The sequence below is a fragment of the Micropterus salmoides genome, unplaced genomic scaffold (genome assembly GCF_014851395.1).
Source record: "Micropterus salmoides isolate LMB-PRFRI ecotype aquatic unplaced genomic scaffold, ASM1485139v1 Ms_hic_scaffold_16, whole genome shotgun sequence".
NCBI classification, from domain to species: Eukaryota; Metazoa; Chordata; class Actinopteri; order Centrarchiformes; family Centrarchidae; genus Micropterus; species Micropterus salmoides.
The window spans coordinates 8743926-8771641 of NW_024040707.1; the positions used below are offsets into that span (position 1 = coordinate 8743926).

General features: G+C 42.3%; 1 protein-coding gene across 1 annotated transcript in view; it reads right to left on the bottom strand.

The window, feature by feature from the left end:
• Window positions 1-14: 14 nt before the first annotated feature.
• The window catches only part of itga5 (integrin, alpha 5 (fibronectin receptor, alpha polypeptide)), a 33275-nt gene continuing 5573 nt past the window's right edge, over window positions 15-27716 (bottom strand). Inside the window, exons 2-30 of the mRNA XM_038721945.1 lie at window positions 24054-24184; window positions 20111-20211; window positions 19478-19601; window positions 19191-19252; window positions 19056-19101; window positions 18826-18951; window positions 18671-18715; window positions 18451-18494; window positions 18167-18223; window positions 17495-17547; window positions 17172-17380; window positions 16485-16676; window positions 16344-16389; window positions 15810-15923; window positions 14403-14458; window positions 13820-13977; window positions 13435-13572; window positions 10818-10885; window positions 9192-9342; window positions 8956-9048; window positions 8133-8212; window positions 7923-8003; window positions 7713-7818; window positions 7209-7367; window positions 6485-6589; window positions 3935-4048; window positions 3192-3293; window positions 2963-3085; window positions 15-2857 (exon numbers count right to left, since the gene is read on the bottom strand). Of these exons, the coding sequence (XP_038577873.1) occupies window positions 2774-2857; window positions 2963-3085; window positions 3192-3293; window positions 3935-4048; window positions 6485-6589; window positions 7209-7367; window positions 7713-7818; window positions 7923-8003; window positions 8133-8212; window positions 8956-9048; window positions 9192-9342; window positions 10818-10885; window positions 13435-13572; window positions 13820-13977; window positions 14403-14458; window positions 15810-15923; window positions 16344-16389; window positions 16485-16676; window positions 17172-17380; window positions 17495-17547; window positions 18167-18223; window positions 18451-18494; window positions 18671-18715; window positions 18826-18951; window positions 19056-19101; window positions 19191-19252; window positions 19478-19601; window positions 20111-20211; window positions 24054-24184 (2968 nt within the window). The 3' untranslated portion in view covers window positions 15-2773. The remainder of the gene's footprint in view (window positions 2858-2962; window positions 3086-3191; window positions 3294-3934; window positions 4049-6484; window positions 6590-7208; window positions 7368-7712; window positions 7819-7922; window positions 8004-8132; window positions 8213-8955; window positions 9049-9191; window positions 9343-10817; window positions 10886-13434; window positions 13573-13819; window positions 13978-14402; window positions 14459-15809; window positions 15924-16343; window positions 16390-16484; window positions 16677-17171; window positions 17381-17494; window positions 17548-18166; window positions 18224-18450; window positions 18495-18670; window positions 18716-18825; window positions 18952-19055; window positions 19102-19190; window positions 19253-19477; window positions 19602-20110; window positions 20212-24053; window positions 24185-27716) is intronic.

The following is a 27716-nucleotide window of genomic DNA, read 5'->3' on the forward strand; positions in this document are numbered from 1 at the left end:
TGAAACCACAAGCATTTGTAAAAAGGGAAATATTTTATTTAAAGTACAAACCTTAACAGGTAAAACTTGATCTCCAAAGACCCCCCCGTCTATCCCACTGACAAAAATGTTCTCCCCAATATGGGGTGAGAAAAATTCACAACAAATCAGTTATCATTTGAATTCAAAAATACTCTCCTTGTCATAAATATGTACAACTTCTTTTTGGAAGTCCTGGAGAGTGAAAAATGGGCTAAGACGTTAAAAAAAAAAAAAAAAAAACATTTAACATGTAAGTAAAAACCCAGTGCCTTCTCCGGTTGTAACCATGGATGAAGATGTAATCCCCTGTCATTATAAATAATGGTTTGACATGTTCAGTAAAGAATTTTCATACCAGCAATATTAAAAGACATTTTAAATCAATTACCAAAAGGGGATTTTATGGAGAATCTGACTAATAATAAATCACTATTCAATAAGAGGGGGCATATAAAAAGAGTGTGATGAGGCAAACAAATGTATAACATGTGGTTAGTATAGTGTTGGTGTTTGGACAGGTGTGCAACAGCACAGCACATAAATTATCAAACTGTGTCAACATACCCAAGTTCAACTCAAATATGTTCTTTGTGTTCCTGTGTCAGTCTGTGGTATAAAACTCAGCAAGATCAGAAAAGTGGTCCAGCAATAAAGTGGTGAATATGTATGAAGTGGAAAAGTCCTTTTAAAAAAAAACAAAAAAAAAACAGTTTCACACTTGAAGTATGCTTAGGGAGAAAGCAAGTGAAAATAAAAACTCAGAACCTTATAAAGGATTTAGTCTATGTGCGTATCACATACTCTGACAGAAGAAGTTCTGGTTTATGGCAATTCAGGCACAAATAAAACATAAAACAAAAGAAAGCAATGTAATATTAATAAGAGTGAATATAAATATTGCACTTCCAAACAACATTTAGTTCCCAGTGCCTGTTATTATCCCTTTGGTCGAGGTACAAGACATCCTGTAGGACGCTAACATCTGGACGGTAGTCTTACAGTCTTTTTTTTTTCCATTTCCACTGAGGTTGTAAGTATTTTAATTGCTGCCTTGCGGTCTTCCTGAATAGGTTCCTGACTGTATTTATGCTACCGAGACTAATAAGAATGCAGAATGGCTTAACCTCAATGATCTCAAGCTACAGAGGTGATAGGGATAAGCAGGACTAAGCAGTGGGAAAGGTAATAAATTCATACACAAAACAAACATTCATAAATACACCATTCACACAATTGCATGTATTCATGAAGTCACACATATATACATGCAAGCACACACAGCCGTAACTCTAATCCACAGACATTAAGTATTTACATTTAAGGCACATAAAATCTATGTACAAATAAAAGAAACCAACACAAAGTATTTTAATGTTCAGTCCCTGTAGCCTTTTGGTAGTGGGATGGCTTGAGCCACTTTTCTTTCTAAACATGGGCAACTTTTACTCAAAGACAATCAAAAATACAGTATCTCACAGTAACACACACTGTAAGCTGAAAATGGATCCTTCACACTCAAAGAGTGATGATCCCACCTGCTCCCAGACTAAAACTCTCTGTCAAGGCTACAACATTGCTGATTGTCCCGTCTTTGGTTCAAGGCATCATTGGGCCATGGCCACTGACTTCTTCTCTTTAGGAGAACACCACACCGATTCAAGCCTAATCTGAGGTTTCACAGGTCTGTGGTGGTTCCAGTCCCATCCCAGTCGACTATGCAACAAAGACGATGCCAGCATTGGTAACTCTGAACATGAACAAACAGGATTTAAACAAAGCGATCAGTAGGAGTCAAAATCAACTCAAAGGAAGGTCAGTCAGTCAGTCTTTGGTGTCTTTGGAATTATATCAGTAGATTTCCTTTGAGTGCTAAAACAACTCAAGCCAGCACTGTCCACCAACCTGAGGCAGAGAGAGATCCTTTTCATGAACAGTTGAGAAACATCCATGCATTTTCTATGTCCGCTTATCCCATTCAGGATTGCGGGGTGCTGGAGCCCAGCATCTCAGCATGCATTAGGCAAGAATCAAGGGAACACTTCAGACAGGTCAGGGTTTAAATTTAAATTATGTAAAATTTAAAATGTTGTGATAAAAGCTAAGCTATTCAATAGATTAGGTTTCAACCTTTAGACAGATAATATTGCCTTTGCTATAGCCAGTTTATGTTTTCACCTGAAACCCGTTTACCAATCTTTTGTCAATAAGAATGTGTTAAGGAAACACCAGAAGACTACTTCCAGGCCTCAGTAGGCAGCGTAAGTCACAGCTACTGACTGCCACAAGCTACATGTGGCCATATTCTGTCAGAGGCAGTGAGCACAAGAGATCATTAGCACCAAAAACAGGCAGTTAAAGGGGTAATACAGAACTCTCCATCAAAAGAATCAACAAAAGGAAACCCGACAGACATCTCACTGCATCTACAGGCTAACGGTAGCCTGCACTTCTTTTCTAGTCACTTTCGTGTTGTTCAGTCTCATGTTAGTTGAGGCATTGAGGAAAAAAAGTTCTATTTGGTAACAATCCCAACCCGCCAACAAACAAGACATAAATTAAAACAGAAAAAAAAAAACATTCATTTGGCTTGGAGATCTTTGGATTTTTGTCTTCCTCTTGTGCAGCACAGCGGAGTTCCAGTGGTCTTTCTTTTCTCTTCAGCTGCTTTCTGATCCACTCTTCATGTTCCATTGTGTTTCTCCGTTGCAATCATATGGCCAGGTACTGTGGTTCTGGTAGCTCCGGTTGTCATCTAGGCCTCAGAGGCAGCCTGTGGTTTGAGATGTGCTTTCTCCATGGCAGTGCCGTAAGGTAGCGATCGCTTGAAGAAGCCGAACTACAAGAAAACATTTTTTTAAAAGTAGAAATGAGCACAGTTTAGTTACGATTTCATTCATCTTTCAGTACTCTTCAGTAATCTGAGTGTCACAGCAGCACTGACCTTGTATAAGACGTAGATTAGTAGAGCCAGAAGCAGTAAACCAGCCAGAATCGCCAAGATGATGATCCACAGAGGAACTGAGTTCTCGATATCTGGCTTGTTCCACATCACTGGGGTCACCACCTGATGACAAAACCAGTTTGTAAGTTTAACTCTACAAAGACAATTAAGATGAAACCTTTTTATTAAAGTAGACCCTCTGGAATGAATTGACTAATGAATTAAATACCTTTTTGTGTCCACTGGGAAAATGTTTGGGTAGGATGGCATAGGGCATCTTCTCCACGCTGTATCTGGCAAGGCACTCCAGTACATATTGCTTGTATGCTCTCTGAAGAAAGGTATAAAGCAAGTTACAAAATCAGATTCAAAATGCATGCTATGCACCAGTAATACACTAGGTAGCGACAGAGACCGTGTGCCTCTTCCAAAGAGAATCCATTCAGCATTCCTATCCTGTGAGAAGTTGTGAAACCAGATAATGAATTTTCAATGCATTCACACATGTGCGTTCTGTTACAGCATGCGGGAGCTAGTAAATAGTCTGTGTGTAGCTTAGACATGGCAGGCAGACGAAAAAAAAGGTTAACTCATAGAAACAGCATTCTACACAACCAGTGTGCTATCTAGATTCTTAGCAACTGTTGTCCCATTTGTTGAGGCAAATGTGTGAGACATACTGACAGTCTTGAGAACTGATCCAAAACCAATGCTGATGCCTAGTCAACACAAACAAATATGTGAGACTGATTACTGCAGCTATGCACCTTTGCCAGCTGCACATTTGAGGTTTTAACTTCTTACTTCCTGCCAAGGCTTGACATAAGAAAACACAGAGGGGCCTATGGGAAGAGACTAATCTACAGTGCACAGCGTTTTCCTCTGCACTGCCTTTGTCATCTGGTATGAAGTCATGTTCATGCACAATACATGTCTAGTGAGTTTGTAAGGCAAGGGTCATCTCCAACAAACCTCAATGAAGGTCTCGGCCCAGATGCGGGATCGCACTTTGAGGATAGCAGTAGTCCCCTTCTCCAGCAGACCCACGTTGCACAGGAGTTTCCAGCACTCCGCATTAGAGCAGGACTGCAGGAACAGAGCGAAAGGAGTTAAGACAATGTTAATGAAATGCTAAATAAGTTTTGTTTAAGCCATTCTTGTGCATAGATGGAATGTAATAAAAGAGATTATTCCCACAAAACTTGACCAACCAGGCCACATGACTTAAACGCAGGTGAAAGTCATACAGACAAAAGTGAACAGTGGTAGAACAGATATGGGAAGGACAAATAACCATCATGTTAGTGCTGCAGGTCCAATAAATATAACAAAGAGCCCAATGTTATGATCTCTATTCCACGCCTGCTTCAAATTAGATTGAAGGAATGTCATGAGACTGTAAAAATGCAGCATGCACCACTCTCTATAATATTGCCCAACCACTAAAACCGACCCATTTTTCGCAAGACTGTAGAATACACAATCTTAATTAGATCCCCATAATGCAGCTTGGTACATTTAACATTTTAGAACATGTACACACTGTGTTTTAGAGCTGGTGCTGTAGCTAGACCACCCCCAGACTGAGAGGTTTATGCAGGTTTCTTGCAGGAATGCATTAGTTTACTTATTACACCAAGTAGGGCAAACAGGAGAGGAGAAGAGAGTACCCGCCTTGTTCCTTCAGGCTCAGTCTTAGACAGATTTAATGAGGGTATTCAGATTGACAAGGAGCGTATCTGTCCACTTCCTCCTCGATGCCCCAGGGCACCGGGGTCACAAAGGTTTGTGGAAATGACATGAACATGGACCACTGCCAAAGATGCCACAGACCTAAGTCCCACATATCCTCCCTGGTGGGATTATGTGGTCTATCTGAATTTTGTGGGCATGGAGGCTGTTCCCACAGCTTCATAAAATGCAAGCCTCACTACACAGCTGCTGTACACACAGGGCCTGCATAGGTTGACACTTTGTAAAAAGTGCTGAAACGATTAGTCCATTCATCATTTAGTCGATCGATAAAAAATCATCAATGATGATTTTTCTGATTTTGTGTCTTTGTAAATCTTATCCTTTTGGGTTCTGTAATGTTGGTTAGACAAAATAATCTCATTTTCAACCCTATTTCTAAAAAACAACATGAGAACAAGTATTATTTTTATAAGTGATGTAAAATAAAATAAGTGATGTAAAATAAGTGATGTAAAATAAAATTATGATTTTGCACTTTCTGATACAATAACTTTATTAGTTAGTTTTTAAGTATAGTAGTTTAACTAATGGATTTATTAATGACTAATAAATATCTTACAAATGCTTCATAGATCAGTAATAAGCCATTAATGAGAACAACTTTTGGTTTGCCAGATTGTTTTTAAAAATCCCTTTGGCTAGTGTCAATTTTTGTATTTAGTAATAATGCTGTTATAACTGATAGACATTAATAAATGCTTATGGGTTGCCCAGTTTCTAATAAATAGTTATGTGTATAGTTACACATGTTAATAAGAGGATTTGGTCCAGATTCCTGCTGCAGTACTAGAAGTACTACAAGACAATGAGACTACGACAAACATTTAAAAAAATAATCCAAGTAATTATGAAATGCCTTTTGACTATGAGTGCAACTAAAGCCAGTCCTTTGTTCTTTATGCTCAGCTCTTCAAAGACTCAGCAGGTCATTTTTTAAATTCTTACACTATGACCTGGGCTGACAGCTTCATCCAAGCATTGCTAAACACTAACACACTTTGATCAAGAGACACTTTGAACAGAGATGTCTGTTGTCCCGAGCATGAAAAACAAAAGTGCAGAAAAAGGGGAAACGGGAGAATGGGGTCTTTCATACAAATGTGTCATTGGACATGCTTGATAAACGAGCACGTTTAGGAGCGACAGGCGCACAGACAAAGACCTCTTTAGTGGAGGCAGGTATCCACAGACGTAGGCAGAGGGAGAAGCTACCTGCAGCTGGGTGGATCAATAGGGCTAGTGTGTGGGGGCTCGGGGCCTCCCAACACCCAGAGCCGAAAATGAGAGAGCAGTCTGTGAAGTAACCAGTGCATCACTGACAAAAAGCCCTCCCATGTCCCATGTCTTCTCAGCCTCTCCACCCCTCCACCACTACTAAAGGCTCTTTAATGGTATTCACGACGGGACAAGGCTGTGCCCTCTGACCCCTCCCTTTTAACGACATCATAACCTAATTACCCAATCCCAGGAGACTCATATAAGATCAGGGCCAAGTGTCACCAAAATTGATCCAGATCTGTACACTTAAGTTAAGGAAAAGCAGCAAAGTATATAGTTTAAACCTGACAGTGTTCTGTCCTGCTGTGTAAGTGACACAAAAATAGGCTTTAACCACATTTACTCTTAACTGTAAACTCAAGCTCTTCATTCCCTCACATTCAAGTCCTCTTATTACATTCGACTTCACATTTGGGCTTGATTATGTTCATTCATGCATTCAACATGTTGTATTTATAGAACGTGACAATTCCCCTTTAGGCATCTTACCAGGTTAGTCAAGTGAGTGAGTGGATTCCTGTGGACGTCCCTCCTCTCGACATGGTGCTCTTGTGCCTTCAGTGCCAGGATAGGTTCTGTGGATGTCTGCTGGAGCTAAAAGGAGGAGAGGGAACAAACACACACCACCCATTAGGACAACACAGACACTGACCTCATCAGGCAGAAGAGCCCACCACCCTTTCTGTCAATATAAAAACCAATGTTAGAATGACCCTTTGGCTTTTTGTCATTAATCAGAAGCATGTGAGTTCTACTCCATGTGGAAATGCAACATACCTAGCAATTCATCAGGGAAGGAAAAAACATTATTTCACAGCTAAGATAAATGACCACTCACAACCCTGCTCAACATCTGTCAAGCTTTAAATGTAAACACAAACTGCACTGAAATGTTTTGCCTACAAAATCCCAAAGCTGCTACTGGGTGTAAGGGGGTGCGTCGCTGGATATGAAGATGAGTGAGTGTACTGGATGAGGTGGTTCATCAAGCTGTGCTGGGCAAAAGAAAGAGCTGGAACTTCAAAGCGGTGGCAGGGTAAGTGTCCTGGGTGGGGCTGGGAAGCTGGGAGGAGGAGGAGGTGGGTGTGGGCCAACTAGCAGGAGGACTCAGCTGTTAATCATACATCTGACTAGAAATTGGTGGGAGATGTTTACCATCTGATTTTGCCTCATTTGACCCTGAGAGGTGTGCTTCTGCGTACAAAGCACTTACTTTGAGGTGTAGGTGGTTCATGTTTTTGTCGGAGGTGCAGTTAATGGGGCCTTCTGTGGAGAACTCCAGGGGGTAAAGGAGATTGTGACCCTGGACACTGAGGGGACAGCGCAGCTCAAGTTGGGTGTGGCTGATCCCACTGGGCCCGTTGTTCACCAGCTAGAAAAAAGGAAATTAAATAGGACACTTTAGTATGTGAAGTATTAGAAAACTTCTAAAGCAGCTGGATTGTTGTAACTGGGAGGCTGCAATAATTTTTTCTCCATTCTTTCATATTTTACTTATTTCCCTAATCTACAAATAGGTCACCCAAAGTACAGTACTGTTAAATCTCACCCAAGTTAAAGTGGATCTGCACAGCCTGAGAATAAATCAGTGCTTTCTTTGGTTTTCCCTCATTGCTGCCCTGGGAAGTTGACTTGCTTTCTAAACAGTAGAATCTGCTTTCCAACCCAATCTACTCCGCCCCAATGAGTCTGCACAGCTAAGAACATGGCTGATTACCTCATAGATGTGTTCCACTACAGGCCCGACATCCTGCTCCACCCCATAGCTTTTGGTCACCTTCCAGTTGACTGGCGGGAAGAAGACCTTATCTGGTCGAGACACACTTGAAAAGAGAGAAGTGGGGGTGTGAGAACAAGTGTCAGGGGGCACCAGAGAGTTAATAAAATTCCAAAAGTTCATATCAGGGAATCCTAATGCTCAACTCACCCCTGTAGAATGACATCAGCCTGAACAACTGCCTCCAGCTTGTACGGTACAACCTCACTGTGGGAATTATTCTCATTTTTACTGTCAATCAAGAACAAAAAGATTCTGATTAGATGACATCGTTCGAGAGCTGTGGTACTACTCATTCAGTATCCACACATATTGTATAAACTGTTGGCGACTCTATTGTGTGTTGACATGAAGTTGTACCTGCGAATCTGCAGCTCAAACTGAACAGTTTTGTGCGTGTCCTTCAGTCGTGGCACTGTGAAGCGCAGACCTGCCCAGAGCTGCAGAGAGGAAGATCCAACACATAAATCATCATCATTATCATTATTTCTACATTATTACCTAACCAGTAACAGAGAAGACAAAGGTGGGTAACATACCTAAAACTAGAATGTCTGTGTGAGCTTTATATACTCTATTTAAAGTACTGTAAAGGACTATCAGGCAGCCATTCCTCCACTCTCTACTCCACTCATCTAATCCTCTGATAGATATATGTGATGTTTTTGGTGTGTCAGTCTGTGAACTCCTTTTATGCCCCGCAGGCAGATGCAATGCACGTGGACAGGTCCTAAATGTGTCTGAGAGTTCTTGCTTTGCCCTTTCTTTCTTTATAATTCCATCTCCCATTCAACAAACGCACTTGGAAAGTTCTATCTGTCTCTTTCAGTTAACAAGTAGTTGATGGTTTTCCTCTACAGACCTATTAAAGCATGTCACCATGTGACACAATCGTTAAAAAGGGGAACTCTACCCAGCAGGAAGCTGAGGGCACAGATGGAGTCTGTTCTTCCTGTGACAACAGTTCCTAACACATACAGACTGTTCCTGTGCTGTTCATATCCAACCTGGGGATGACATACAACCGTTTCCTACAAACAGCAGCAAATCATGATATTGTGTTAACTGTTTACCACCAATATATACATTTCAGGTAGAGTTGCGTATTCTACAATCCTTAAAGTCATTAGGGCATGGAGCTAAAGAGGGAAAAAAATCTGCCAAGAGATAGTGGTGTCCTTACACTGGTGCCAGACTTCATCGGGTTGCCCAAATCACAGCTGAGGTATCGGGTCTGGTTCTCGGTCTCATAGCTGCAGGTCAGCTGGGCCAGGCTCTGAAAAACAAGAGAACACATTGGTCAAACCACAAAAAAAGGATAATCATCAAGAAAAAGACCAACAACCGTAATCATGTCTCAAGAGGTGTATTAGTTTCTGGAAGTTGTGGGTTTTCACTGTGTTTTGCATTTCTAGTCACCTCATTATTGCGGGCAATACCGCTGTAGTCAGCTTCAGGGGGCAGCACCACATACAGCTCTGCCTCGTACGCCCCTCCCTCACCCTCATTCCTGGCATTGAAAGTCAAGGTCAGCGAGTTGTCATCACCCAGATAGACTTCCTTCCTGTTCCTGAGGACCCAACCAAAGAAAAAATGATTACTAATAGGGTCGATGGTCAGGTTAAATAGTGTCAAGACTCCTTAGACAAATAAACATGGATCAAGTTGTGTTACACCGTTGCGTGAACATGAGTAAACATGACATTCTTTGTTTGTGTTTGCTAGCAGTAGAGTGGGCAATAAATTGCTGTTGCTTTAATAAAACTACTAAATTGTCAGGCTTTTTGCTTGGCATATCTATTTTCTTTAATGCCTGGCTACAGAAAAATATTAATTAAATTCTTCACCAAAGCCCCCGCACCCTATTAAATGAAAACCTTTCCAATGTGGTAATAAAGTCAAACATGCTGTATAACAGAGCGTAGGATTGTAAAACACCTCCCCCTTCCTTGCTTTCTCTCACTCCCTCCACCTCCTTCCACAGCTAAGAACAATGAGAAATTCCATATGGAGGGCCACACAGACGCTTTTAATTACAGCCCTCTCTCATAGAGCAGTGCAGGAGAGCAAGAGAGAGAAGCTCTGGAGCTGATCCTCAGCCGGCCTGCGAGTCAACCATGGTCTGATTCTAACTGCCACTGCATTTTTTTAAACCAAACAATGGCTCAAAATTAGAAAACTCCACAAAACCTTAAAGCTTCCCTGAGGGACACATGGTCTAACAGGTTATGTGCTTTGGCAGTGCAACAAAAGAAACAACATTGCAGGAATGACGGATACTTTTTGTCCAAAATTCCACTAAATCATGGCCATCCCGTCAACCCTTCGAACTACTATTAGGCTTTATTAATTTACTACAGACCAGACAAAAACATCAAGCTATTATTTTAATTGCACTAATCACACTTTCTACAGCTCAATTTCTAGAGTTGCACTTGGACGGAGAGCAGCATTCACAGCGGGTTCCATATGTGATGGATCAGCCATACATTGAAAGAAATGGAGGCAGATGGTAGATAAATATAGGAATGTGAAATCAAAATGACAGAGCAGAGAAGGGAGTATCAAGGAGGCTGTTATTTTTGAGAAAAATGCTAACAGATTTCTTGAATCAAAGTGTGGCAGGCAGGGTGCTCCTGACGGCTTCAGAAGCAGGAGAGGTTGGGACTCTGGCACACAGCTCCCATACTTTCAAAACAGATCCCTTTTATCTCTCCAGTATTTTCCCCATAACTGTTTGTCATAGCACCTGTAGAGCAGAGCTTCCTGTTTTCAGAGGACGGTGTACCCCTACTCTACCGCAAGGCTGTGGCTATTAACTGTCTCTCTCTGGTATTGTAAACTAAACAAATCAGTGGAACAACAAAAACACTACACTTTAGCACTCAAATCCAAGGTCCCATTTGCAGAGTAGAGGTGAAGAGTTCAGCGAATGTGACCCTGTTCACAGTTTACCATGTATTATCCAGTGCATTCTAGTATATTTCCTGAAATCCACATGCTCTGAGGATTTTTAGAAATATATAAGGAAACAAACAGACTTACCCGTGGACTGCCAGCTTCAAGTCAGGAACACAGATGTTGTCTTCTCCACAGTCCAACAGAATCTGAGCCTGAAAGATGCACATTGGGGGTGATAAAAGTTTTAATGGGGGCTGCAGACAATGATGATCATACTGGAGGTTCTGACTAAAAACACACTTCTTCTGCATATGAAGATAATTAAGAACACAAGATAAATTAAATATCTGTTTATGGGAGATAACAGGATGAGTGTAACAAGATGCGACATGTGGTATGACTAATACATTCCCCCCTGCCTCCCAACAACTATTCAACACATACACACACACACACACACACCTGCACTGCAGTCCCCCTTATCTACAAGACATCATCACTGCCCATAAGACAGTTAAAAACAATGCTGTGGCTCAGAGGGACGATTACTGACTCAGTGAGGTCATGACAGGCACAGATGCACTCTCCTGATCCAGCTGTCCCTGCACAAACACACACACACTCACACGCTTTCTGTTTGCAACGTAATAGAAGGAAATGATGAACTGACGAAACATTTGGCCTGGAGAACCTGCCAGAGGAGATCCTCCTGTGGTGCTGAGCACAAAGCTGCCAGCTCCCAGCTCTAAACCAGTGTCCCATATCACGGCACTATGTGGCATACCGCACTTCTACCACACGCTACGCCACCCAGCGATCCACAGCAGTATATGATCATATGTAGAGGGATGAGCCTACAGCCTAGAGGAACTACTGAGACATACAATTTCTCTGCTGACATGAAAAGCAGAAGTGGGGGTTCAGAGATTACAGTGAATGGATAGACAACAAAGCAACAGAAACACTGCTGGATAAGTGGATGACCACTGAACGTGTGGCAGGGAAAGCCCTGCGGATTGCTAAATTGCATCCCGCTGTGACTGTGACAGTGTGATGATGCTCAGGACGATGAGGATAATAAATAGAAATGGAGGAGGAGATTAGAGAGAGCCAAGCGCCCCCCTTGTCATTACACCATCCAGGGGCTCTAATTATGGACACCATGGTAACCACCATGCTAACTTGGCCACATGTGCACCCTGGTCTGTATGTGTAGGGCAGCAAAACAACGTTTGCAGGCCCGTAACTGTAGTCAAACAACAACACTGACCTCAGCATGTGACATAATGAGATCAAGCATCATGCTGTGAAATCAAAATACTAACTTGGCAGAATTAGTGGAGAACATTAATCAAATTCACAATAATTTGGTCAGATGGTATTATTATTCAGAACAATGGGGGCATTGATGCACAATCTCAGAAGTTTCCAAGTTCTAAAAAGGTGACAATAACTGGGATTCTTTCTGGTTTTGCACAAATGTATGCCTTCATACAAGACCTTAGTATTATGCAAATTAATAGATCCATCATAATGTCCATAACTCTCATAGAAACATATGGAATATGTTAAGATTAGAGAGAGAGAGAAAATGTGCTGTGCACATCAACCATCTCCCTTTCTCACTCTGGCTTGAGGAAAGTAAGAACTTGGCAGAGTCAATGAAATGTCACATGGCCTGCCACACAATCTCAAAGCATATGTGGAAATCAATAGGGCATCATGTGTCTGATGAAGGCCAAGGCTGCGGTATAACTTCACTGTTTATACACTGTTATATTCACACAATCTAAAGCAAGATTAATGAAATATGTTGGCAGTCTGACACCATTCCCCTTTCACACACATATACACAGATCCAGTTTGCCCTCTTTGGGTGTTTCACAAAAAAGACTTTCTTCATGTTTAAGGTTGATATCTTAGCTAAGGCTTGTGTCAAGGTCTTGGTTCGGCCATAGACCACATCTGTTGGAGGCCCGAATTTTGATATCTAGGGAAAACATCAATGACAGGGTTCAGTCCTGATCCAACAGGAAAAAGACAGAAACACACCAGCATGGAGAGAGAAATGGAGAAAGAGGGAAGATAAAACTACGTTGATTGCCATTCCCCAAACACTCCAACTGACTGTTGCTGAAGTCACATATGGTGCGTGTTGTGCCCCAGCGGAAAGATGCCCACTTGTTGAGCCAACTCTACTCTCTCACTGCCAGAAGAAAACTGGCGAAATGCCGAGAAATTTCAACCAGATGGGCGAACACCGTGGCTGTGCCCCACCCTGAAATATCTACCAACCTTCTGTGTCTGTAGCTCTGGAACAAGTCACCTATGTACCGTTATGCAGCCAAGCAGGCTGAGAACAATTCCTGCTGGGACAGGGAAATGCTCCATTGTACATATGCCTCACATTTTCATTTTTTAAAAAAAACAGCAGACAACTTGGACCTCTTCCCAGCAGAGTAGCTTAGATTTTACATTAAAAAGAGCAGGCTCACTCTTTCATCAGGGACAGGAGAAAGTCAGTGAGTAGCTGGGCGGTGATACGGAGAATGATTACTCAATGTGGTGAATAATCTTATCAGCTCAGAGAGAATGAGTCCAAGCAATCCAAGCAAAGAACCATATGCACATTATTAGGGAACACTGCTCCACCATATATACCACACACACACACACACACACACACACACACACTAGAAGCCCTGTGGTTAGTAACTGCGCTGGATAGAAGATTGGGGAGGTGTAGTGCACGTCAAAGTACCTTCTGCTCAATTACGTTGGTGGTCTGATAGTTGAGGATGGGCCGCAAGCCGTGGGAGTCAGCTGCAGCTTTTGGATCCAAGCTGAAGTTCAAGGCCACATAAATGGAGGAGAGTTTATCCCTGAAGTCTTTCTCATCCTGCAGTCAAAGAAACGCATACCAGGGCTTTTGTCAGATACAATTTATACCAAAAGGAAGAAACTGCTGTTCCCGGGATTTAGGTTTGCAATTATAATCGTAGAATAACTACAGCTACTGATTCATATGTTTTTTTAGAAAAGCTCCTTTTATTGAAATTTATTCTGGTGATTATGATATTGCATTGACTTAAATCACAGGATGAATAACGACAATCAGAGATTTTTTTGTGAGAAAAAGGGCATACTCTTAGGTAGATCTTGGTGTGGTTGCATATACGCTCGCCATGGCGCACTATTACGCTCCTCTGGAGCAAAGGCTGCTGGGAATCCAAGAACAAAGCCCTCTTCACTGCACCTTTCTGCTTGTGCTTATGACTATCAAGCTGCAACTCCACCTGGAAATCTGGAACACGTAACACACACACAAATGAGCATTCATGGCATGATGAATGTTCGTGAGTCACGTAATGACAGGTTTTCCAAAGACCTCCATAAATACTCCACAGCACACACAATGTAGTCAATGTAACTTAAACTTAATGGCACGGGAACACATGTGGATAAAGGAAGAAATAATTAAAGATAATAACTAGGGGTTGATAAGTAAAGCAGACTGAGCACAGAAGAGGTTTGATCATTAAAGGTGGATCACAGAAAATATTTGGCACACTGTTCTCCACTTTTTGTCATAAAAAAAAATCCAAAAGCTACATCACCTGTCAAAACACTTTAACCTACAGACTGTTGTGAATTTAAAACATTACCATTGGTGGCTACTTGACAGTTTCCGTATATGTAATAAAATGCAGATGTGGAAAATTGGATCACCTAGGATGCCTGGTAGGTGCTTCCCATCAGCAGATATGCAGAAACTCAGGTTGACACTGTTTTGGACAGAGGGGACAAGGACATGATGAGGGGAACATGTTCATTTATGGCAGAGATTCAGTATAAATATACTGTACACACAAGACACCTCATTTGCCCTCAGTTGTTCTCTCACTTTCTCTCATGGCCCACTTTTTTTGTGTCAGCTCCTTACATGGTTCACATTGCAACACACCAGCCGTAATTGGAATACAATGAATAATATTTAAAAAATGCCAAATTTTTGGAGACATACTGGCATCTAACTGCTTTCGTCAGCCAAGCTGATAAATCTGTGTCACCCCCCCCCCCCCACACACACACACACACACACACACACACACACACACACACACACAAAGGAATAGCAGAGTTAAGAAGGGTGAAATTGGGCAACGACTCGGGTTTCAGTGCTGACCAGTCAATGGCTGTCTGTATAAGCCTGTAGCTCTCTCCCATGACATCAGTCGCACAACACGCTGCTGCTGTCCAAAAGTCTGCAACCCCAAAACCTTCAATCCCTTTACTAGTAAACCCACAAAAGAGGTACAGAGCAAAAACTGGAAGAAGTGAGAAAGGGAAAAAGGGAGAAACAAAAAACAGGATAGGGAAGAGAAGTGGAAAAAAAGGCACAGGTACAAGGACTTCTTTCGAGGAGCAGTAATAACTTCATGTATATGCTCCTGTGTCTGCCTGTTTCTGCACGACTGTATGTGCATCTCACGGGAGTCTACGTGTCCTGATGTTTCCCAGCTGTGTTCCACCACCAAACAATATCTCATTCAAAGCAACAGCAGAACTCTTCTAGCCCCTCCCCTCCCGTCCTCCCTCCCATTATCCCTTGTGCTCTCGCTTCACCCCCACCAAAAACTCTTCATCACCAGGCAACGTAGTGTAATCAAGACACATGTGTATACAAGAGTTTCCTTTATGGATCAGGATCTGGAAAGGGGGAAAAAGCAGACACATGAGCACAGTGTCAACCATGTTGAGCAGCGAGCAACCGTCATCTGTTTCCTCTCCCCTTTTCTGGAACTGAATACTGTGCACATTTGGAGGAGGCCAAAAATGGCTAACAATGCTGCTATTCAGCATGTTATTTCTCTGCTCCTCAACAGAATCAGTGTAATATGAAGACCTTTTGAAAACAGGTTAGATAACAGCTCTCGGTATAAATGAATACCATGACTGCTGATGGAGAGGATATTGCTTATCAGAACTTCCTGCCAGGATAGGAGTGCTTACGCATGTGGAGAAAATGGGAAAGCCCATCATTTTGCAGTTGAGTCAAACATATACCAAGGGAGCAGTACTGAAGCCTGAGCCACAGGAAGATGAGTGTCAGTACTGGACAAGCTGAACACTCACCAGGAAACAGGAATGCTGGTGTTTCCATTGGTGACCATGCAATTCTTCTCTTCTGGGTTGATCATGGTGGGGTATACTGTCAGAGAGGCAGTGGTGTTTACTATTGGGCGGGATCTGTGGGTAACAAAAAGAATGTAGATTGAAGACTCAATAATCAAAGATTATACATTTTGGGAAATATTTGCTTGCCAAACGTAAAATGAGAAGATTGATACCACTCTCAGCTCAGCTGTATGTTATGGCAGTATGGTTAGCTTAGCTTAGCTTAGCATAAGGACTAGAAACAGAGGGAAACAACTAGCTAGCTCTGTCCAAAGGTAAAAAAAATCTGCCTACCAGCGACGTTAAAACCTGCAATTTTACAATTCTGTCTGTCTCCAGTCTTTATGCAAAGCTAATCTAGCTGTCTGCTAGCTACAGCTTCATAGTAAATACGACTATTGATTTTCTCTGCAAAAACGTGAATAAATATATATCGAATTATTTTAAACAAACACACTGCATGATTATAGTATATGATTCAAAACAACGTACCTATAGAGAACTGCCTTATTAACACCAAAGGCACCAACAATGAGATCTGAGGAAATAAAGGAACAAAATTGGAAAAAATACTAAAAAGATTTTTTTTTTTTAAACTAATGGTCACTGCATACTTGAGTGAGTCTCACTCACCTGGGTATCCATTCATGTCCAGGTCCTTAGCACCTCTGAGGGCAAATCCAAAGCTGGCAGGAATAGTCCCAGCAGCCCACTGCCCAGTGATAACCTGAGATGGCTTTTCCCTGAGACCTTCTGAGTATCCATTATAGATGTAGACCAGTCCCTGACGATCGTCCCCCCCAAATGGACAGCTGATAGCCACATCTGCCAATGGGCAAAATTAAGGAAAAATGTTATACTGTAGCCACAATATCCCTGTAAAAAAACTTTCACTAACAGAGAAAGCATCTAATATTATAAGGGTGAACATTGCTTTTAAATCTAAATGCTAATGCTTGCTAAATGTTACAAAGTACAGCTGAGGCTAATCATGTCATTAGTTTTGCTGCTGCCTTGTCATAAAGTTTTAGCAAATTAATGACTGGCTAGAGGAATCGTCAGAGCTTTATACTTTTGGGACCATGAAATGAAATGTACAAAATTGCATCACAATACAGACAATAGTTTGGACCAGGCTAACCAACCAAACGACACTGCCATCTTTTTACAGATTTTGCAATTGTTTGCTACTTTATTACTTAATTTGCACTTGTACTTTCCTCGGATCATTTTCATGCAGGTAAGAAATATAAATCATGATGCTAACTAATTTTATTGACAAAGTTCCATCAGTCCCCCTACTACAATCACCATTCTTACCATTAAAACCATCCTGGTTCAGATCTCCCAATGGTGCAATGGTGCTGCCAAATCTCCCAAACACCTGGGTGCCTGTTAGGTGAGGTAGGCTGAGCTCCAGGTTAAGTGGGCCATGCTGCAGATAAACATAGACACGGCCCATCTCTTCCAGACGGCCATCGGAGCCCCGGGCCATGAACATGGGAGCTCCCACTAGCAGGTCAACCATCCTTCAAACAAGAAAAGAAAATAACACAAACTTAGTTAAGCTCAGACACAAATCAACGCCTGAGTTGTTGGTGGCATCCAATATCGGTTGTGCCAGCTAATTATCTACAACTCACCCATCACCGTTGACGTCAGTCGTTGCCACTGCATGGCCAAAATATGATCCCATCTGTTAAAAGTTAAAAGTGTTTCAATAACTTTGGCCAATGAAAATGTCATCGCCAAAAAGGATTATCATTACGATTTGGCTTGTTCTTAAATACAACAAAACAGTCATGCTATAGCCAGATTCAGACTTGCTTTCTGCATTACAAGAAAAGAGGGAGGCTTGAAGAAAATGTGAATGGTTGAAGGGTTTTACAGGTTTGGCCCAGTTTAGTCCCGTTTCTTTTCTAGGTCAGTTTCATTTTCTGAATTTTCTGAACCTTAGTCTAAAAAGCACAGACATTGTAGAAGCAGTCTGAACTGCCAGACTGTAAGCAAATTCACTTATGATTTTATTTATTCAGATGAGTCAATCATCACTGTTTAAACGAGCTCAGTACTTTTCTATTCCCAGAACCATTTGCACTAATTGCCACTGCACTTTCCCCTCAATTACTGAGCTTCACAGCAAACCACGAAAGAGACCAAAATCTAGTAAACAGAACGTTGTAAAAGGAAATTATTTTTGCTTACACTGACTTAACAAATTAGGAGCTCTCATGAGGAGCCGAGAAATGAAAACAGAGGAATTGGAGCAAGAAGTGCTTGCTGTAGAGGGTGGAGATAGGAGCTCTCTGACTCACCTGCTCACCAGTGTAGTTAATCATGGGCTTCAGATCTGTACCGTTCAGAAAAGACACCTGCAACACAGCAGCCACATATGGTGAAGGTTTTTTTATGTTCTAATATAAGCACAGTCTCTGGTATGGAATTCGCTGCAAAAAATAATTCCCACTGTGACAATATCACTAAGGCTGTTTTCTTTCTTTTACTTTCTTGTATTAGTCCCAAGTCTAAAGCCCAGGCCTCACATTCTTAAAGCACCAACATGAGAGCCAAAATAAGAGTGATGATTAAGCTTTCTTACCAAACCATAAAGCATGAGCCCTTTTGGAACACCAGCCACAAAATCTAAGAGGTGCACAGAGAGATGAATTATGTTTTAGAAGGGAAAATATACAGGTCAAGCACAGAAGGAGGATAAGAGAATTCCAGTTTTGACAATGTTTCCAGATCAATAATCGTGTAAAATATTGTCCTCACCTAACATTGGCCATGTGGGTGCATAGCCTATTTTATTGACTTACCTTCCACCTGATCACCACTGAATTCCCCAACAGCAATAGAGTACCCTGTAGGCAAGAGTAAAGACATCAGCCTCATCTTGCTTGGCAAACAAATGAAGATATTGTTTGTGTGAACGGGCAACATAAAAGCACCAAGATTATATTGCCTCTCTTACCTTGGTAGCTGTCATCATGTACAGCCATGACCTGTTTTGTCTGGATCTGGCTGTCCACGGACTGCATAAAATAACCTGGGTAGTAAGCTTTGATAATGTCTTCCTTAGGTGCAGAGATCACCTGACCTAAAGGAAGAGAAATGAAAGATGGATGAAAATAAACTTGGAAGAACATTTTGAGGCTTGAATTTTTATGATTTTCACATGGTTGATTGATATGTTATACATACCTTGCCAAAAGTAGCTGCCTGGCCCTCCCAATACCACTTTGCCATCCTGAAAGATAAAACCTGCGCATTACTACAATGAAAAAGGAAAAGACCAAGAAACCTCTGGTGGTTCACTAGCAGGAACATGATTATTACCGTTGTGAAGTCAGCGCTGAATCCTCCCTGACAGTAGCCTTGTCCCACCGCATCACTGATCTCTGAAACACACAGGTGTGGAGTAGTGCAACATGCTTCTGGTTTAAAGGCATTACACTGCATCAGCAAATAGTTTTCAATGTAAATCATGGATAAAATACATTTTCCAATATCTAACTCCCACAAAGAGGACAGCTGTCATAATAAGAGAGAAAAAAAGAGAAAAACACACTAAAAAACTATCAATGTTAACATTCCTGTCAGATTTGAAGAGAGGTGGCAGTTACCTGTGCGGCAAGGAGCATACTCCACAAATTTGGTAAAATTATAGGCTGAGAGGTAGCAGGTTCCTGTAGCGTCAGAACGGGGGATATCCTTTTCAGTCCGCCAGGAGTAGAGAGGGGCGCATGCCTGGGGTAGAGAGAAGGTTGAAGAGAGATGGCCATTGGTGGGGAGGGATGAAATGTGGTGATGAATGGGGTTAGCTTGTAGGTAGGAGATGTTTTTCCAGTTGCTACAACACCCTGGTGAACTCAGGAGGAGAACCAAGCCTATGTCAGTGGTACATCTGGAGCAGGGTAACCACGTAACTCAACCCAGGGCACAACCCTTACTATCAGACCAAACAACAGGCTTTTCAACTCTGATGTCACAGGGGTGGCACAAAATGTTTCTTTACAGTGTGTCAAGACTGGAGGTGAAAACTGGACCAGAATGACAACAACATAATGGACAGCAATCTGAGAGATAAAATTCAAAGAACAAACACATTCACTTACTACACTTCAACAGTGTAGAAAGTAGTAGAAGGTTTCTCACAGTCACATAGCCAGACCAGGCTCCACTGAAAGGCCCACTCATAACAGCACAGAGCACTAGTGGTGTGACGCAAAGCCGAAACTCTAAGGGAGTCCCCTTACCAGAATTGTGTCACCGTGAGAACGCACAGTGGCACCGAACCATTGGTGGGACTTGAAATCAACCTGATGATCTGTGTCGTTGAGCTTGACGGTGCGATCCCCTGGGAAAAACACAGGAAAATGACACTGAATAATAGTATTATGTTAAAACATGCATTCCTTTAGTTGATCCTTGAGCATCCTAATTCCCCCTTCCCTTCCCAGGCCGTTGCAAACATCTGGACAATTGGCAGAAAGCTGGCTTTAAGTCCAGGCTCCAAGTGCAACTCCAGTTACACAATTTTTCATGCAAAGACAATCAGGGTGAGGATTTGAAAAGAATGGTATTTACTACTCTGTCACTGCTCTGGGGATGGTAGTTCTCTTGGCTTGGTTTAGACTGGACTAGCATAGCTTAACCTCATTGACCCTTTGCTCTGTTTGACCACCTGGCCACTAACGCTGATCTCCTACTTGAACGCTTTGACAGAAGCAGGTGACATGACAGATGGTCTGGGGAGTCAGGTTTAAGCACAACTTTATTGCAAGACAGATGTTATATCTGTCTTGCAATGGAGAATGAAATGCAAACAAACTGATTAGACAAGGAAGTTACATCAGTAACACATAGCTCATACACTGAGGGCTGCCCATTCAGAGTATGAGCTGTCATAACGAAACTGCAAATGTGAGGTCAGGAGCAACCTAAGCAATTGTGAGGATGTACTCCACCCTAAACTTTTGCAGTCCTGAAGACTCATTTCCACTGTAAATGATCAAATCACAGGCATATTGCAAAAGAGCAAAACTCCATCTCCACTTATAGGGACTTAGGATCAGTAGATACTGCAAGATATCATGACCTATGTGGATTTGAAGAAAGCAGGCTGAGGCCATGAGGCCTCTCTATCCATGACTGTCCGCCCCTAGTCTTTCTTCCCAGCCAACTAGGCAGCCTGGAGCTGCTCTGTGTCTTTGTGGAAACAGCGAAGGGCCTGGGGTCCAAGGAAAACATACACACACTGGCCTAGCTTCCACATAGCAACCTCTCAGTCATCTTTGTTTAGGCACACACTTCTGTCTCTCTTTCTCTGTTTTCTTTTTCACTATAATCTACATCTTCCTATTCATTTTTCTTACACTATCTTGCCCATATCTCCATGTCTATACAGGCCTTTCTCGCCTTTGCTTTCAGGGAGGGCTGCTTTCCCTCACCACAGGACAGTAAGCAGAGAGATTATAGTTTTTTAATAACCCAACTGTATTTCTGCTTAATCTCCATCACTGGGCTTTCCTGCTAACGTTATTCATCATGGCAGGCAGCCCTGCTCCCAGTGTCTCAAGTGCTCAGAAGTCTATGTGTGAAAAGAAGTGCTTTAGCCATACAGGCAGTAACATGACCATCACTTCAAATGGATACTTATGAGCTAGTTACTTTAACTAATCTGCCTTAGCTGCATGGTACTTTTTCTTATAGCATAAACCTTCTTAATATTTTCATAACTCAGGGGTCTTTGTTTGGATAAGGCCAATGCAAAGCCACCAGGAAAGGTAGAAGCTGAACAGTAACTGTGTTGATTTGAGTCATGTTACCAACCAGAAGCAGCGGTAAAAAAGTCCTCTTGTGATCCATACAGCATAACTGTGATCAGTAATCTGGCCAGCAGATGAAGCACATCAGTGTGATTGCCTAAAGAAGCTAAGTCAAGTTCTCAGATGGCAGCAATAGCTATAGGATTAGTTTTGTGTCACTATAACGGGTGATGAAAAGTTCCGTTTGTTGTATGCAAGGTGACTGAAGGCAGCCAGCTGGAGTCACGCTAAATCTCTAAAGAGAGGAGATTCAGAGGGGAGATAGAGGGAAACCCAGAGCAGTGCCACAACAATATGTCATCTGACCAAAGTCCCCCTGGTAGGACGGTTAGTGTGGTGTGCTGATGTGACATGGTGCGCAGCCCCATCTCTCCTGGGACCAGCAGAGGAGTGTGGGGGTCTGGAGTGCATCCATAGACTTAGTGTCGCCTTTGAACTGTGTGTGAGATGACAGCCATTAGTGGGGTTAGAGCCTCTCATTGTGAGTATGTGTGTATGTATATTTGTGTGTGTGTGTGTGTGTGTGTGAGAAGACAAATGGCCAAATTCACTCATCACATCAGCTGCCCCTGTGGGAGTACCAACAGCAAGAGAACAGAGGGGGGCAGAGCAGAGGGACAGGACTCTGGTTTCTCCCTCTTTCCCCTCACTCCCTCTGGCCTTCTTACCCCCCTCCCTTCCTCCCATACTTTATGTGCCCCTCTCACACCCTCCCTACTGCCCTCACTCTCCTCTCAGATCCATACACAGGCTCTTATCTCAGTGGAAGAGGAAGTGGATAGGAGGGGCCTCTGGCTACTTTGACCTAATTAGTTAGGCTAATTAAGAGGGTCTGTGGCCTATGGGTCAGAGCTCAAACACACCAAGAGACACAGACACCAATGACACCAATTCATTTTAGAAATAGACCAGGTAACAATAATCTAGTGGAAGATAAAATACAATGCAGCTGCACTCCTTTACTCAAGAATTTGCAGTGTAGACAGTTTTTAAAAAAAGAAAAAATTCTGACTGCAAGCATAATCACTGAACTTATTACTATATTCTTTACTATCAGGGTTGGCAAAGACAACATTCATGGCTACAGTAAATGAACTGCAGCAATAAATGTCATCCAAGTAACAGCTGTTTGGCACAGCCACACTGGCATGCAGATGTCTATGTACTGAGTGTTCCTCCACTGTACAGTGGTTCTGTCATGATCCAGATGTCGGAACCAGTTCTGGCACACAAATCAGCTCCTTCAAAGCCCCTTAAAAACTATGAAGGACATTCTCTGACAACCCAGGGGACTGACCTTCACTGTGAAGCATCGTTGCTTGCACATGACATCACTCACTGTGGCCTCCAGCCAGCACCCCTGGATGTGCAACACATTTTATGTTGCAAGAAAAATAATGGAGCAAAGGGTACCAAGCAGCGGCGTCCAATAAAAGAATGTTGTTAAACTTGGCTTGTGAAACACTCAGTGGAATATTTCTCCCTATTGTGCATTATGGACGCTAAATTTAAGTTGGCCAACAGTGCTAAGCTTTGATTTCTCAGGAAATAAGGCAAAAGTGCAGAAGTAACTGTCTTCTATATGTGTGAGTCATATTGTGTGTGTGTGTGTGTGTGTGTGTGTGTGTGTGTGTGTGTTTTCAGGGCATGCTCAATCTATAAGCCAGTAACTACACAGTCTTTGATTGTCCCTTTCCTCACTTTGCCATGACTCCATTGTGCAAAACAGGCTAAGGGATACTCCGTCAACATACTGAAATATGAATCCATTCATTAGACGACCTCACAGACTGACTCAACTGGAGCCTTTTTGTCAGGGCCAGTAGTGTCTGCTCCACCTGTCATACAAACAGGACATTTCTTTGTCTGACCCATTTGTTTTTTGGCTCCTTATCTCCCAATAAGTCCTGGGGCAAGGAAACACAAACACAACCTAGAAGGGAGGACTATCCTTCACCCCATTATCCTTTTCATCCCCAAAGAGAGGACACAAACAGGAAAAAAGGATCATCCCACATCCAGGAACCACCGCAGCCAACAGCAGTTCAGTGGAGTGGAACACTGACGCCTGATCCAGAGATGCTGCTGACAGCAGGAGCAGAAAGGAAATGCTCTGATGGCTTCAAAAGTGTACAGAGAATCAGCCAACCTCAGCCATTTTAAGAGTTTAAACACCTTCTCCAGTTTCTCAACCTCTCCAACAACCAGCTAGTCACAGATTGGAGAGATTGCATAATTTAAAAATCCTAAAGTTAGAAAAGCATTTGTTGTTGAGCATTTATTCTCCGAATATCAGGAGAATAAAAAAGTGTTTGGCAGCTGAGTTGACAGTGCAGATGTCAGACCTTTCAACATCTATCATATTGCTTACCTTCAGTATCAAACTCGATAGTGTGACAATCTGATTGGTTGAGTCTCCATGGACAGTAGAAGACAGATCCTCCTTCTGTAACGTTAACCTGCCTTGTGTTGGCCTTGGGAGCGCCTATCACCACACTTGCACTGAAAACAAGAGACAGAGAGAGAGACAACTTGCTGTAAATCTATTATCACAAGTTTACCACAAGATCCTTATAAACCTGAATTTCTTTACTAAAACCAATGCTAAACATTTGTAGCTCTTAGCCTGGTCTCAATTAAAAATTGCATTACAGACCTCCCACTTGACAGTCTTAAACATGATGCAGTATGCACATTTTACCGTTTAGCGCGAGCTGTATTCTGACTCAGAAGCAAAACATTTTAACAGGTTGCAGCACTGTTTTACATAATCTCATACAACCAGGAGAAACTGCTGCAATGACATGTGTACATGTGATACTCACAGACACATTCACTCTTGTGCAGTCAGACACACAAGCAGAAACACTCACACGGTCACACATGCATCCCTGTAGGGCAGATTCAATAGGAAAACAAGAATGCAGACAGGCTAAGTGGAGTCACACTCTTGTTTCTTCAGCTGTGACAATACTCCTCTGTGTACTAGGAGCTACACTGTACAACTACAAGAAGGGCTGCCAACCACTTCAACTGACATAGAAAAAAATCAGTGAGGTCACAGGTGAGCCCGGGACTAATAACACGTAGGACAGCCTTCATAGATGAAAGAGAAGAAGAAAAGACAGAGTGATGATTTGTTAATGGAGACAACAAGATTGGGCATGGTAAAGTTAGAAAAAATATCCCTCGTAGATAATGTGTCTTAAGTGGATGGCTTAGCCATTACCTCATTCTGGACCCACTTGATCCGACAAGCATCACAGACACCATAGCTGGGATTGATGTGGGTAAAGGAGGCATGGGACCACTGAGACCAGACGGTGTCTAGGGGGGATCCAAAACAGGAAGAGCACACCCTTTCCTGCCCCAGATCTTCCAGTAGTGCATGAATGTTTACATTTTGGCTAAACTTAGCATCCTGCCCCCAAGGGTAACTACTCAGCAAGGTCCAGAGGAAGACAGGGGAGCCAGCTTGAGTCAAAAAGCAGTTAAATTGTGTAATATTCCACAGCCTTGTGATCCATGCTAATTAATCCCACTGATTACCTCCCGATTACCTCAGATGACAAAATCCAGAAAGTTATGGGATGGCTTGTGGAAAAATCTAACAGAAGTGGGCAGGGTGTGTTAGAGGTCAGTACAAAGCTTTCAAATCATTTCAGCATCTATAGTTTTGAAAAAACACAACTGTGGGAGAACAAAGGGAAGGTCATAGAGCAGAACTTATGAGTTTAGTATAACACCGTTACTGTGGTCTTAATATCTCAGAAAAGATACAGTACAATGCCAATTCCAAATGTGGAGCAAAAAATCCTGGTTTGTGTTGGAAGAGAGAAAAAGAAACCAGTCGACTTGAAAAAAATACTGCATATGCAGATGCAGAAATATCCCACTAGAGCAGCAGAGCTCCACCTGTACAATAACCTAAATCAGAGAGGCTTCCTGGTCAGGGATTCTCACGATGAGACAGCTGAGGATCTCCCTCTCGCTGTCTCAAAACTAACACACACAGATATGCAAAGCAGTTAGTAAATATTTCACACTAGCAGACCACACTCTGTTAATCTATTCTGAACAAGTACAGTGCCCATCTACAAGTCATCCCCTGCCAGCCCTAGAGATGGGTTTGGAGAAAAAAAATACGTAACTGTAAGAAAGATTACTATTTTGAACAACAAGGTTGTAGAAGTTATGGAGCAGACAGAAGAAGAGAGATCAACCGATGTTTCTATGGCAAAAAACCTTATAGAAATAATCTGACTGCAGCACATGTAAATGATTCTAAATGACACCACTGGACGAGCTCTCTAACGAGGCCATGGAAATTGGAAGCTGCAGCATCTTTTGTTGAATCAGAACGGAACGGAGTCCAGCCAAAGTTGGTCGTGGCAGCTTTTCAAAGGGAAAAAACACAGGAAATAACAAAATGAGCAGATCATGCTTTAATCAGCAAGTTGGCAGCTGAAGCGAGTTTTCACTACCTTACACAGATATGCACAGATGTGCAGACATACAGTCACATAACACACAAACACAGATTGATAGTAATCTGAAAGCACTGTAAATAAGGACAAATTAACATTTAATGGGTCTTTATCTGGTGAGGATCAGTCTAGTTCTTAACTGGCATTTCCCGGCCCTACACCTTATCTGCTAGCTGTGTGCTCAAAGGTAGAGCTTTCGTATCATTAGCATTTAATGAAACTCTAACTGCAGTCGGCTGAGTGCTGCATTACAAATTCCTTTGTGAAAGTGGTGGAGGTGGAGTGTTTGACTTGGTCTTAAGATGGTTATGCAAATATATGTAATTGGTAGGGGGTGAGTGATCCTCAGCTGTTCAGCTGAAGGACAAACGCGTAGGGTTGTGTCCAGGCCTCTGTGGCTAAAGTGAATCTAAGCAAAAGTCTGTTCAGAGTGGGATTGAAAGAGGCACCAGCAGAGGTTTGATAAAGATCACAGCAGGCAAAGCTGAGCATACATCTGAAAAGCCATTAACAGTCAACTGAAATGTTTTGGCTCCTGGAGAATTAAACCAATCTTCACTTGCTCATTTGTCAGTTTCAGTGTCAATGTCATATTTTTTAGATATATTTATATAGGTTTATCGTTACTGCACACCTAGTTAGCAAAAACCCCTTTTCTGATTCTGATTATGAGTTTCATGTTGCTATGAACAAATAACCCATTTCACAAGCGAAAGACTTGAGCAATGTCCTAGTGGGGGAGTAGGCAGATGAAAAACATTAGCAGCTTCACCATTCTAGCATAGTTAACCCCACCAGCTGCCATACAACAGCCACTAATGACCTCCACCACCCAGCAGACAATTAAGCATTAATTAAACTACTGTAAATGATTTGGGCTGCAGCGAAGAATGTGTAAACACCAGCTTCACTGTACACAAGGACTGGTTTTTCTCATTAGAAGCTCAGGCAATCAGAGGGAGAGACATTGAGAGACATTTATGTGGGGTTGAGAAATTAGGGGAGATGCAGACTGCTGGAACTTGCTGATGTGACACTATCATGCGTAGCCATTGCTAATAAGGTCTATGATGAGGTTACAGAAAGAGGTTGTCAGAGGGTAGATTCCTCCGTTTCCCCCCACCCCTTTAGCCCAAACATTTTGTCCCCCCATTCCACATTTAACTGTCTTCCACTCAGCTGCAAAGCTGGTGTCACTTGAACACAATTATAACTGCTTTAAGCTAGAAAGTGAGAAAAAAAATCACAGTCACATTTGTTAAGCCTGCCATTTCCAGCTGCAGTCACCATCTGCAGTCATAAACACGGCTCAACAAACGCTATGGCACAGTTGCAAAGGGAGCGAGTGGCAGGGTGGGGGTTGTAGTGGCCTTCAAGCCTCAGCAACACCTAAGTCAAAAATGTACACTGAGCCATGGAGTTTACACTGAGCTATCAACACATGCTTAAACACTGGAGTGGTTCCATATCAGCAAATGAACTTAAGAGTACAGTGATCTGATCTGAGCCAGAGGCAGCACTTGACCTCCACTTCTCTCCCTCCAGCA